The sequence below is a fragment of the Macaca fascicularis genome, chromosome 16 (assembly GCF_037993035.2).
Source record: "Macaca fascicularis isolate 582-1 chromosome 16, T2T-MFA8v1.1".
Taxonomy (NCBI): domain Eukaryota; kingdom Metazoa; phylum Chordata; class Mammalia; order Primates; family Cercopithecidae; genus Macaca; species Macaca fascicularis.
In genome coordinates, this window is record NC_088390.1 from 34135939 (window position 1) to 34149027 (window position 13089).

The 13089-nt window shown below is 45.4% G+C and overlaps 1 protein-coding gene across 2 annotated transcripts in view; it reads left to right on the top strand.

The window, feature by feature from the left end:
- Window positions 1-241: 241 nt before the first annotated feature.
- Window positions 242-13089, top strand: part of SUPT6H (SPT6 homolog, histone chaperone and transcription elongation factor) — a 40026-nt gene continuing 27178 nt past the window's right edge. For both annotated transcript variants that reach the window (XR_012425402.1, XM_005583244.5), the window contains exons 1-3: window positions 242-379; window positions 11962-12101; window positions 12875-13033. Coding sequence is in view for 1 of the 2 variants with exons in the window: in XM_005583244.5 (XP_005583301.1) it covers window positions 11993-12101; window positions 12875-13033 (268 nt within the window). In the remaining variant the exon portion in view is untranslated. The remainder of the gene's footprint in view (window positions 380-11961; window positions 12102-12874; window positions 13034-13089) is intronic.

Consider the following 13089-nt stretch of genomic DNA (forward strand, 5'->3'; position numbering starts at 1 on the left):
AGTGAAGAAGCCCGAGTCTGATCTTTATGGTTTATCTGGCTAGAGCGGCCTGAGAAACAGGCTGAGCCTGGTTACTTACGATACTCTCGCCCTGTTCCAGGGGCTCAGTAACAGCTGCCTTCCTGAGCCGCTTCGGTTACCGTTCGCACCCACGGGACGAAAGCTCCCGAGAGCGGGAGAGAGAACAAGCAATGGCCCACCCACTCCCGGTGACAGAGAGCCGGAAATGACGTAGCACGTTGACGCAGCGGCGGCGGCGGCGGCGGCGGCGGCGGAGGGGCAGTGCGGTGGGTCCGTAGTATCTTTTCCCTGTCTCGGTTCGACGACTCCATTTTTCCTCGGTGGGGGCTTAGCGCACCGGAGGAGCGGCGGACTTCAGGCAAGTAAAGTTCCGACTGGGGAGCGTGTTTCTCGCAGGAGTCAGGTGGGGAACCGGGCTCCTAGGGCCTGGTCCCGTAAGGGAAGAGGCAATGGGGAGCCGTATGTGGGAAGAAGGGGGGGCCTGGCCTTCCCTGCTCTATGGGGGGAAGGGGGAGGAAAGCGCTGCAGTTGCTCAGAGTCTCAAAGCTTTTCCCAGCCCGGTAACACCCGGAACCCGTGAATTGAGTGGCATGTTGAATCAACAGGCTTCCTGGCATCCAGTCCTTCTCTCCGCAGATTTTTAAAACTGGGCCACGCGAAAGGATTGGGGATAGAAGGGACCTGGGGCTTCTGAACCAGGATCAGGTGATCGAGTTGTTTGTTCTGAGGTTATGAATCCTATGGAGCTTTCAGCAGCTCGATCATCAGGCTAGAGGGCGATGCCAAATTCCAGCTCTTTACATGTTGCTGAATAATACAAATAGAACTTTTTGTAGATAGTTGCATCCTTCATCCCTTTCTAAAGATCGAAGGTGTTGTAGAAGTACCTAAAGCCCGTCCATTCTCCGTAGATTCATTTCCTCAAACGTGTGCCAGAGGCCTATCATGAACATCAAAATGAGTTATTAAGTCAAAACTCGTCTTCTAGTTTCTGCCTTTCTCCTCAGGCACTCGTTTGAACCAGCTGGAGAAGTTAATTTTCCTGGGTTGTTGCAAGAACTGATACTTATTTCACAGGCCTAAGATCTCTGGAAATACTTCCATGGAAATTCACTGTATCAGAAGTAACAAGGGTGTATGAAGCTACATCATTAATGAGCATTAGGGAATGTGAACAATATTGAATTTGATTAATTTCTTCGGAAAAATGTCTGGTTCCACTGTTTATCTGAAAGATACCAGTTAGTTAGTCTTCGGTGTTTTGATTACAGAAGCATGACTGCTCTTCCATCAGCTGTGAATTTAGAGCCCTTTTTCATGAGTAATGTTCCTTTCACCAGTACAAGTACATTTTTATTCACTTGGCTTGTGTGGCTGCTAGATTGGATTAGCATAGCCTTGCGACTCTTAAGAGGTTTTAACTTCATCAGGAGATTAATTACATCAGAAATTGGTGCAGTCTGGAGAAGCTTAGTGGAATTTTACAGTTCTTCCTCTGAAAGCCTACCTAGAGTGGTGGAAACATGATGTTTGTAGGCAAATACGTTTGCCCTGCTTCTATTTTCTTGATCTTAATAAATGGCACTACCGGCCGGGCGCGGTGGCTCAAGCCTGTAATCCCAGCACTTTGGGAGGCCGAGACGGGCGGATCACATGGTCAGGAGATCGAGACCATCCTGGCTAACATGGTGAAACCCCGTCTCTACTAAAAATACAAAAAACTAGCCGGGCGAGGTGGCGGGCGCCTGTAGTCCCAGCTACTCCGGAGGCTGAGGCAGGAGAATGGCGTAAACCCGGGAGGCGGAGCTTGCAGTGAGCTGAGACCCGGCCACTGCACTCCAGCCTGGGCGACAGAGCGAGACTCCGTCTCAAAAAAAAAAAAAATAAAAAAATAAAAAAAAAATAAATGGCACTACCATCAATCCTGCCTATAATCCTTGCCTTCCTTCCTCTCCACTATTTCCCAATAAAATCAGTCACCAAATCCTGTCTCTCCATGAAACTGTTCCCATCAGTATACAGTATGTTCTGGTATCCTTCACATCCCTCTCCAACTACCATGCCAATTTTTAAAATTTCCATTCATAGATTTCTACCTGTATCAACTCAGCTTTCTTACCCTTTATTCAATCTTCATTTCATATCAATCTGGCTTCTCTTCTGCCCACTCCTTTTTTTTTTTTTTTTTTTTTTTTTTTTTGGGGGGGGGGGGGGACATTGTCTTGCTCTGTTGCCCAGGTTGGAGTGCAGTGGCCCCATCATAGCTCACTGCCGCCTGGAACTCCGGAGCTCAAGCAATCCTCCTAAGGTAGCTTCTAGTAATCAAGTGCCACCGCATCTACTTTGCCCACTCCATTGAAGTTGCCCTTATCTAGGTCACCAGTGACTTCTATGTTGCCAAATCCAATGGATACTTTGTTCTCATCTTTCTCTGTCTCTGCAATATTCAAGGTAGTTACTCCTGTCTCCAAACTTTCATCTTGGCTTTATTGACATTTCATTCTTGGATTTTCTCCATTTCTCTGGCTGTTCCTTCTGAGTCTCATTTGCTAGCCACCTTTGCTCTCTATCTGATGTCTAAATGTTGGAGCTGGTCACGGTGGCTCACGCCTGTAATCTCAGCACTTTGGGAGGTCAAGGCGGGCGGATCACTTGAGGTCAGGAGTTCAAGACCAGCCTGGCAAACATGGTAAAACCCCATCTCTACTAAAAATACAAAAACTAGCTGGGCATGGCGACATGCCTGTAATCCCAGCTACTTGGAAGGCTGAGGCAGGAGAATCACTTGAACCCAGGAGGCAGAGGTTTGCAGTGAGCGGAGATTGTGCCACTGCACTCCAGCATGGGCAACAAAACAAGACTCCATCTCAAAATATATGTGTATATATATATGTTAGAATTCTCACAGGAATCCTGGGCCCTCTACATGCTTCCCTTTAGGTGACCCAGCCCCATGGCTTTAATTACCACCTGAAAGTTGGCAACTCCAAAGTTTAAATCTTGTGTTCCAGAATCACACGTCAAAAATGCCTGTTTAATTATCTCCATTTGGATATTTCTTAGGCACCCCAAAGCTAACATAACCAAAAGAAAGTTTTGGTTATATTCTTGCCCACTTTCTCTACTGGAATCTCTCCCCCTGGTTCTACAGGTCATATTCTATCTGTTGACATCTCAGCCTAAGTAAACTCACTTTAGATGAGATGAAAATATGTATTTCCTTCTTAGCTCTTAGAGCAAGGTTTATTTTATTTGTTGCCAGTGTGTCTCCTGCACCAGAATATGGGCATCCTAGGGGCATGGACCTTGTCTTGTATGTGCCTGGCATGTGGTAGGCTCTCATTAAATACATATTTATGCCAGGCATGGTGGCTCATGCCTATAATCCCAACACTTTGGGAGGCCAAGGTGGGCGGATCACCTGAGGTCAGGAACTCGAGACCAGGCTGGCCAACATGGTGAAACCCCATCTCTGTTAAAAATACAAAGAAAAAATTAGCTGGACATGGTGGTGGGTACCTGTAATCCCAGCTGTTTGGGAGGCCGAGGCAAGAGAATTGCTTAAACCCAGGAGTCAGAGGTTGCGGTGAGCCGAGATCACGCCACTACACTCCAGCCTGGGTGATAAAGCGAGACTCTATCTCAAAAATATATATATATATGTATTTGTTCTAGCTACTTGGGAGGCTCAGGTGAGATTATGGCTTGAGACCAGGAGGTGGAGGCTGCAGTGAGATGTGATCACACCACTGCCCTCCAGTCTGGGTGATAGAGTAGGACTCCATCTCAGAAAATAATAAGTGTTTGTTGGATTAGCAAGTAAATTAATTTCAATTCTACGTTTAAAACCCAGCAATGGCTTCCCAGCACCTAGATCCTTATGACTTCTCCTCCAACTCTTATGAACCGTTCTTCCTCTCCCGGGCCTTCTCTGTACATGCCACAGTGCACGTGTTGTGCTAGAAGCGCACATCTCCGACATCACTCCTCAAACCATCTCCAAAGAAGCCAGCTCCTCTGCTGAACTAATTCCTCCTTACTCTTAAGGTCTTTGTTTAAAGTCACTTCCTCAAAACCAGGTTAGGTTGTCTTATTGCAGGATCCCATGCTAGCCTTATCATCAATTCTCTAAAGACCTGTACTTCTAAATCATAGGTCACAAACTAAGGCCTGTGAGCCAATTAAGGTCGCCCCCATTTATTTACATGTTATGTATGCTTCTATGCTACAGTGGCAGATCTGGCCCTGTAGAGAAAAGGAAAGGTTTGCCAACCCCTGTGTGCTAGAGCAGGAACTGTGTGTTCCCCAATGTGTGTACCACAAGGTTTAGTAACTGTTAATCTCTCTTTGTGTTGCAGGGGTTCTGAATCTGGTTACATACTTCAGTTGTGCTCTTCTTTGGCCCTTACCCTGTTTCTCTAAAGAAATGTGGAAAGAAAAGAAATAAATTTTTTTTTTTTTTGAGGTGGAGTCTCGCTGTCACCCAGGCTGGAGTGCAATGGCATGATCTCGGCTCACTGCAAGCTCTGTCTCCCAGGTTCAAGCGATTCTCCTGCCTCAGCCTCCCAAGTAGCTGGGATTACAGGTGTGCAGCACCACGCCCAGCTAATTTTTGTATTTTTAGTGGAGACAGGTTTCATCATGCTGCCCAGGCTGGTCTCAAGCATCTGACCTCAAGTGATCAGCCCACCTCAGCCTCCCAAAGTGCTGGCATTATAGGTGTGAGCCACCACGCCCGGCCGAATAAATAATATTTTTAAATGAACAAAATTAACTTTTTCTGTATTTTAACATCTTGACTTCATGTAATTAGGTTTTCGGGTTTTTTTTTAATTACAAAGAGTTCTGAATTCCAGATTTAAAAGGCCTTAAGTAGATTCTAAATATTTTTACTTATTAAACTTTTAGGTTTCATATCCAAATTGGACATTCACTTATGGATACCTTTGGAATAGTCCTAGTCCCTTGCTCATAAAATATAGGATACAAGACAATGTGGAATGTCCTGTAGTTTAAACTCCGCCCTAGACTTATGGGGCTGTTCTCCAGAGCAGCACGCCTAAATGTTTGCTCGTGTTGCCTTTTTCCAGACTGTAAATCCTCTTTTATTCAAACATCACCTTTTCTCAGATATTTCCCAACCTTCCCATTGCTCTTATAGTCCAGGTATGTAACTTAACATAACCCTAATTGTGCTTTGTTATAACGTTATTAACAAGTGTTTTGAGATAGATTGTGAACTCCACCAGGGTCAGAAGCATATTTTACTCATTTTTATATACCCAAGTCCCAGCACAGAGCTTGACTCTTAAAAAAAAACCCAGCAAATGTTAATTGAAGCTGCAAAGTGGAAGGAATTAACAGACTAGATCTCTTTTCACTCTGGTCTCCTCTTAATTGCCTCCTACAACTTCTTGTTCAAAGGGAGGGACTGCAGAGGGCCTCCCTTGTGGCAATCTGATCCCAGTTCCATTCCTCTTCCAGCAAATGTCATGGTAACCACCAGCCTCTCCCTTTGAGCCACATCTTGTTCTGCAGCTGTGCTTCTGCCTAGAGAAACCTCTCCCTCCGTCCCCCCACTGCCCTTGTAGACCTATTCCAGTTGCAAATTTAACTTACAATGTAAGTATGGGGAAATTTTTAAGAGCATGAGTGCTAAATACAACATCCAAACTACATCAGGCTTATCATAGATACTGTATATTAATAATAATCATACACAAGTAAATACATTAGTGTCTTTATTCTAGATTAGTTCTTGCTTGTCAGTCTCAGACTGCAGTGCTACTGCAGTCTGCACATCTAGCTCCTGCAAGTTGCAGCAAGTCAGAATTGCTTCTGGCACACCTCTTACAACTGGAAGTCTTGGTATTGAGCTAGATTGGAGGCATTCCCCAGCTATAGCATAGCTTGTGCTTTATTGCTAACCTAGGCGATGGGAAGAAAGAGAACACAGCTATCTTTCCAAACTGTGTGCAGCATGGAGCACTAGCTGCCCTTGAGACAGAAGAAAGCTGTTGTTTTCATCAGGTAGGCTGTGTGTTTCTCTGTTAAGTAGGCTGAGGGGCATCTGGACTGCAGGAGCTGGTGTTTAATTTGAAGATGTTGAGGCCTTAAAAGATTGAACGTATGGGTCTGATAGCCTAATTAAAACAAGCTATGTGTGGGGGCTGCCGTACTCATATCTATTTTTAATGGCTCAGTTCAGGGCTGAGGGGGAGCAATGTCAAAATTAAAATTAGAGCTCCAGATTTAATTGGCAGAAGTTTAAGACTTTCACTTTCGGCAGTGCTCAAGCGAAATGACCTTAAGGATAGAGATCTTGGGGCATGGGGGATCATCACCCTAACCCCTAGGCTTACTGTACCGCAGCTCTTTAGGGTCTTTACAGTCATTCCTCAACTTTTTGGACTCAGGACCCCTTTATACTCTTAAAACGTATTTAGGACTCCAAAGACATTTTGTTTATGTGAATTACATCTTTTGATATTTACCAGATTCGAAATTAAAACTCAAGACATTTAAAAATACTTATTGATTTATTTTAAAATAGTAAACAATAATACTTTTTACGAATAACAGTAGTTTTTTTGTTTGTTTTGTTTTGTGATGGAGTCTCACTCTGTCACCCAGGCTAGAGTCTAGTGGCAACATCTCGGCTCACTGTAACCTCTGCCTTCCGGGTTCAAGCAGGTCTCCTGCTTCAGCCTCCCGAGTAGCTGGGACTACAGGCACCTGCCACCATACCCAGCTAATTTTTCATTTGTAGTAGAGATAGAGTTTCACCATGTTGGCCAGGCTGGTCTCAAACTCCTGACCTCAGGTGATCGGCCCACCTCCATCTTCCAAAGTGCTGGGGTTACAGGCATGAGCCACAGCACCCAGCCGAATAATAGTAGTTTTTAAAACAAAATAGTAAGAATGGACTGGGTGTGGTGGCTCACACTTTGGGAGGTTGAGGCAGGTGGATCACTTGAGCTCAGGAGTTCGAAACCAGCCTGGCTAACATGGTGAAACTTCGTCTTAAAAAATAAATGAATAGGCCGGGCGTGGTGGCTCACGCCTATAGTCCCCGCATTTTGGGAGGCCAAGGCAGGTGGATCACTTGAGGTCAGGAGTTCGAGACCAGCATGGCCAATATGGCCAAACCCCATCTCTACTAAAAATACAAAAATTAGCCAGACGTGGTAGCGAGTGCCTGTAGTCCCACCTACTCAGGAGGCTAAGGCAAGAGAATCGCTTGAACCCAGGAGGCTGAGGTTGAAGTGAGCCGGGATCGTGCCATTGCACTCCAGCCTGGGTGAGAGAGCAAGACTCTGTCTCAAAATAAGTAAATTAAGAATGACATTTTTTTGCTTTTTAGTACAATGTTTTAATGTCTGCCCTAATAGAATACAGCTGTGTTCTCATATGCTTTTGCATTCAGTCTGTTGTGATAACCACATGTCATATAACCTCTGGAAAAACTCCACTGTACACTCCTGAGAGAACAAAGGGACTGGCCCCTGGACCATGCCCTGAGAACTATTGATAAATGTGGTACTGTCAGCCATGAGGAGTCAGACAGACCTCAGCACTTACAACAGATGATAGTTTTATCACCTTGAACAAATGACTACATCTCTCTGAGTCTGTTTCTTCCTCTGTTGAGAGAGAAGTGTGCTGTAACTCATAGGATAGTGTAGGGATTCATGGAATATTTGTTCCACCTTGATAGGGACATAAAATAGTAGGATATTTGTTAGTGTCTGGCACTTGGTAGGTGTGTAAATAAGCATTATTCCTCAGGGTACTTTTTAAAAAATTGCTTAAAATACCCAAGAGAGACCCGTATTATTTTGGTTGGGTTTTGTGTGTGTGTTGTGAGTTTATTGTCCAGTTCTCTTCCTATGCCTGTTCTGTGTGTCTATTGTAATACATAAAACCATTTTATGGTCTTATTTTCATATTTCTCCCTCTAGGAGACAGTCAACTCCTTGAAAATGAACAATCCGGCCGGGCGTGGTGGCTCACGCCTGTAATCCCAGCACTTTGGGAGGCCAAGGCGGGCGGATCACCTAAGGTCAGGAGTTCAAGACCAGCCTGACCAACAAGGGGAAACCCCCTCTCTACTAAAAATACAAAATTAGCTGGCATGGTGATGCATGCCTGTCATCCCAGCTACTCAGGAGGCTGAGGCAGGAGAATTGCTTGAACCCAGGAGGTGGAGGTTGCGTTAACTGAGATTGCGCCATTGCACTCCAGCCTGGGCAACAAGAGCAAAACTCCATCTCAAAAAAAAAAAGAAAGAAAATGAGCAATTCTCTTCAAATCCCCAGCTCTTAGCAGAGTATATGTACATAGTAGGCGTTCAGTTAGGTTTGTGGAAATAGTGGCATCTGAAACCACAACCGAAAATTGAACATTCCCCCACCCTCCTATACCTTCAGTTTTGTTTTGTTTTGTTTTGTTTTGTTTGAAACGGAGTCTCGCTCTGTCGCCCAGGCTGGAGTGGAGTGGCCAGATCTCAGCTCACTGCAAGCTCCGCCTCCCCGGTTTACACCATTCTCCTGCCTCAGCCTCCCGAGTAGCTGGGACTACAGGCGCCCGCCACCTCGCCCGGCTAGTTTTTTGTATTTTTTTTTTAGTAGAGACGGGGTTTCACCGGGTTAGCCAGGATGGTCTCGATCTCCTGACCTCGTGATCCGCCCGTCTCGGCCTCCCAAAGTGCTGGGATTACAGGCTTGAGCCACCGCGCCCAGCCGCAGTTTTGTTTTCTTGAGTTTAGTTAATCTCAAGTTCATTGGTTATAGTATTAATTGAGCTCAGTAAGGACAATTTTCAGGAGAATTAGAGCCACAGAACTTAAGGCACCTTCAGGTAGCCATTAGCCACCCTTCTCTCCCCTCCCACTGCCATCTTTAACTGGGAAGAAGGCAGCAATATGAAAATGTAGGCCGGGCGCGGTGGCTCAAGCCTGTAATCCCAGCACTTTGGGAGGCCGAGACAGGCGGATCTCGAGGTCAGGAGATCGAGACCATCCTGACTAACGTGGTGAAACCCCGACTCTGCTAAAAAATACAAAAAAAAAACTAGCCGGGCGAGGTGGCGGGCGCCTGTAGTCCCAGCTACTCGGGAGGCTGAGGCAGGAGAATGGCGTAAACCCGGGAGGCGGAGCTTGCAGTGAGCTGAGATCTGGCCACTGTACTCCAGCCTGGGCGACAGAGCAAGACTCCGTCTCAAAAAAAAAAAAAGAAAGAAAATGTAAGTCGTTTATTTAACAGACACTTAACAGTTGCTAATTTGTTAGCTAATTTGTTACTAATGTGTTGCAGCACACGTGAAAGGATATAGCTTTTCTGGTGCAGAATCAGAGTGCCTTGTAATGCCTCATTGTATTGCCATTTATGTTTTCATGGTTTTTATTATTCACTCCATTGGATATGTTCTTTATCTTCCAGAAGCTTGTAGTCTAAGTGGGAGAAAGGTACATGGGATATATCCCATAGACCATTTTACTGGACAGGGTGAGGAGTGATGCTGAGTGTGTCAGCAGCCAGCTTTAGGGTTCCACAGTGGAATCTTGATGTGATGATGTGTGCTGTTTTTTAAGTCCTACTCAAGGCGCATCAAGCTCCATGTTACAGTTCTTGAAGATCCCTACTATCATTTCCAGGCTTTGGATGAGTCTGAAAGCAGGGAAGTAGAAGATAAAGTCGGGGTTGGTTGGTACAAAACTACAGAATGCTAAGGAAAGTTAGGCTCAGGATTCAAATTCAAACTCAGTTAACCCATCTTGAAACAACAGGTTCTTTCCCCTATGTCATGTAATATTCTCAACTATCCTCTAAGGTAGGTAGCACTGTTACCATTTTCCAGGTTAAGAAAGTGATATTCAGGCATGTCCAATAATTTGCTTAAGTTTATGTTTAGCTGTTAGGATATGAAACCAGGATTTGATTTCTTTTTTTTTTTTTGAGACGGAGTCTCGCTCTGTCCCCCAGGCTGGAGTGCAGTGGCGCGATCTCGGCTCACTGCAAGCTCCGCCTCCCGGGTTCACGCCATTCTCCTGCCTCAGCCTCCTGAGTAGCTGGGACTACAGGCGCCTGCCACCGCGCCCCACTAATTTTTTGTATTTTTAATAGAGACGGGGTTTCACCGTGGTCTCAACAGGATTTGATTTCTACTCTTGAGCCCAGCAATCTTTCCATTTAACCATCTTGCTTTTATGGTTATGGTAGTAGGACATGGAAGCCTTTCAAGATTTTTTTACCTACAAGGGGAATAAATGATAAAAATAGGCCCTTTTTGGACCCAAATGCTCCCAACCAATACTCACACAAATCGGCTCAAGTTCATGAAGTATCTGTGTGTTTAATCTGTTGAAAAGAGATTTGCCTTTTGATTTTGCTAATAAGTATGAATAGTGTATGTAAACATGAAAGCACCTTTTATAAAGTTGGCACTTACTGTTTCCAAGCCTCCTAGGAGCAGATCACATAATCCCACTCTACCACCATATCCCCACTTAATGGTCCCTACATTAGTTTCTTTCCTCATTTGCCCATTCCTGTCTTCAAATGGTAAGTGAGGTAAAACTCTGGGAAAGAGAGATGATACATATACAAGTCTGGTATAATTGCCTTCTTTTTCTTTTTTCTTTCTTTCTTTCTTTCTTTATTTTTGAGACAGGTTTTGCTCTTATTGCCGATGCTGGAGTGCAATGGTGCAGTCTCTGCTTACTGCAGCCTCCACCTCTCAGGTTCAAATGATTCTCCTGCCTAAGCCTCCGGAGTAGCTGGGATTACAGGCACCTGCCACCATACCCGGATAATTTTTGTGTTTTTAGTAGAGATGGAGTTTCACCATGTTGGCCAGCCTGGTCTAGAACTCCTGACCTCAGGTGATCCACCTGCCTTGGCCTCCCTAAGTGTTGAGGTTACAGGAGTGAGCTACCACGCCTGGCCTAGTGGCTTTTTTTTTTTTTTTTTTTTTAAGACAGAGTCTTGCTCTGTCGCCAGGCTGGAATGCAGTGGTGCAATCTGCAACCTCTGCCTTCTGGGTTCAAGAGATTCTCCTGCCTCAGCCTCCTGAGTAGCCTGGCTTTTGCCTTCTTTTTATTTTATTTATTTGTTTATTTATTTATTTCTGAGACAGAGTCTCGCTCTGTTGCCCAGGCTGGAGTGCAGTGGCACGATCTTGGCTCACCGCAAGCTCCGCCTCCCGGGTTCACACCATTCTCCTGCCTCAGCCTCCTGAGTGGCTGGGACTTCAGGTGCCCACCACTACACCTGGCTAGTTTTTTGTGTTTTTTAGTGAGACGGGGTTTCACTGTGTTAGCCAGGATGGTCTCGATCTCCTGACCTCATGATCTGCCCGCTTTGGCCTCCCAGAGTGCTGGGATTACAGGCGTGAGCCACCGTGCCCGGCCTGCCTTCTTTTTAAAAGTACATACGAGGCTGGGTGTGGTGGCTCATGCCTGTAATCCCAACACCTTGGGAGGCCGAGGTGGGCAGATCACCTGAGGTCAGGAGTTCAAGACTAGCCTGGCCAACATATTGAAACCCCGTCTCTTCTAAAAGTATAAAAATTAGCCGGGCATGGTGGCGCGTGCTTGTAGTCCCAGCTACTTGGGAGGCTAAAGCAGGAGAATCACTGGAACCCAGGAGGCGAAGGTTGCAGTGAATGGAGATTGTGCCACTGTACTCTAGCCTGGGTGAAAGAGTGAGACACCACCTCAGAAAAAAAAAAAAAAAAAAAGGTACATATGAGAGAAGCAATGCTGGGAGGAATGGATAATGGAAGAGTGGGAACCATCTGATTCTTCCTCTCCTCTCCCCAAGTGGGAATGTTGAGTGGGCAAAGCAGTGGCAGGTTGCTAAAAGGCTGTTTGTGGGAAGGTTTAAGAGCCCCCTGTGTAATCACGTGTCCCATTTTTTTATCCTTCTCTTCTTTCCCTAGTTGTCTTCAGGCAGAGTGAGAAGCTGTAGCAATGTCTGATTTTGTGGAAAGCGAGGCTGAGGAGTCAGAGGAAGAATACAATGATGAAGGCGAGGTGGTACCCCGAGTCACCAAGAAATTTGTGGAAGAGGAGGATGATGGTGAGGAGGCCCCAGCCTCAAGCTTCTCCCCACTATTGCTAAGCTTTGGATAGTTGGATTCTTGCTGATGAAAGGCTCAGGCTCAGCACAGAAGTTATCACACATGAGGTACCAGCTTGAGAACTTTCAGTCATTCTTAGCAGATACTAACTGACCATCTGTCTGTATGCCAGGCATTAGGCCTGGAACTAGAAATATAAAACAACAAAGATCCAGCTATTGTGGAGTTTACTTTAGTTGGGGGGCAGTTGATAATAAACCAATAGATAAGTCCGTATGTAATACTTTGTGCTTTTGGACCTAGCATTATTGATATATATTCACCTAGTTTCCTATTTCTCTGGCCAAGCCCAATCTTTAGAACTGTCAACAGAGTAGAACCATGAAATGACTTGAAAGGGGTAAAGGGACATGCAAGTTTTATGAAAGGAATTATGGCAAAATAAAGGAGTATAGCTGCTGAGTTTACAAACTGAGTAAAACAAAGTTATTGGTGGCCATAATAATCTAGTAATGGTTTTGAGAAGTCAAAGTGACCAGGAAGATCACCCTGCCCAAAGACAGATGGTGAATGTAGGGGGAAAAAAACATTCTTTCCAGATGCTGCTACTCTTAAGTCAATGCCATGTTTTGCATCTTTACATGGGGTAGAAGAGTTAACGTGGCACCCAGGTCGTTAGGTGCAGAGCAAATGGATAATCGCATTAATCAAGTGGCCCTGAACTGCTAGCCTGTTTTTCAGTCTCCATGCCTCAAACATGCATGTCTTCCAGATGAGGAGGAGGAGGAGGAGAACCTAGATGATCAGGATGAGCAGGGCAACCTGAAAGGCTTTATCAATGACGATGATGATGAAGATGAAGGGGAGGAGGATGAGGGCAGTGACTCTGGTGATTCAGAAGATGATGTTGGCCACAAGAAGAGAAAACGCAGTGAGTAGTCTATTGTTGGCTCAAGTGAGGCTTGGGTGGAGGTTCCAGCAGAAAAG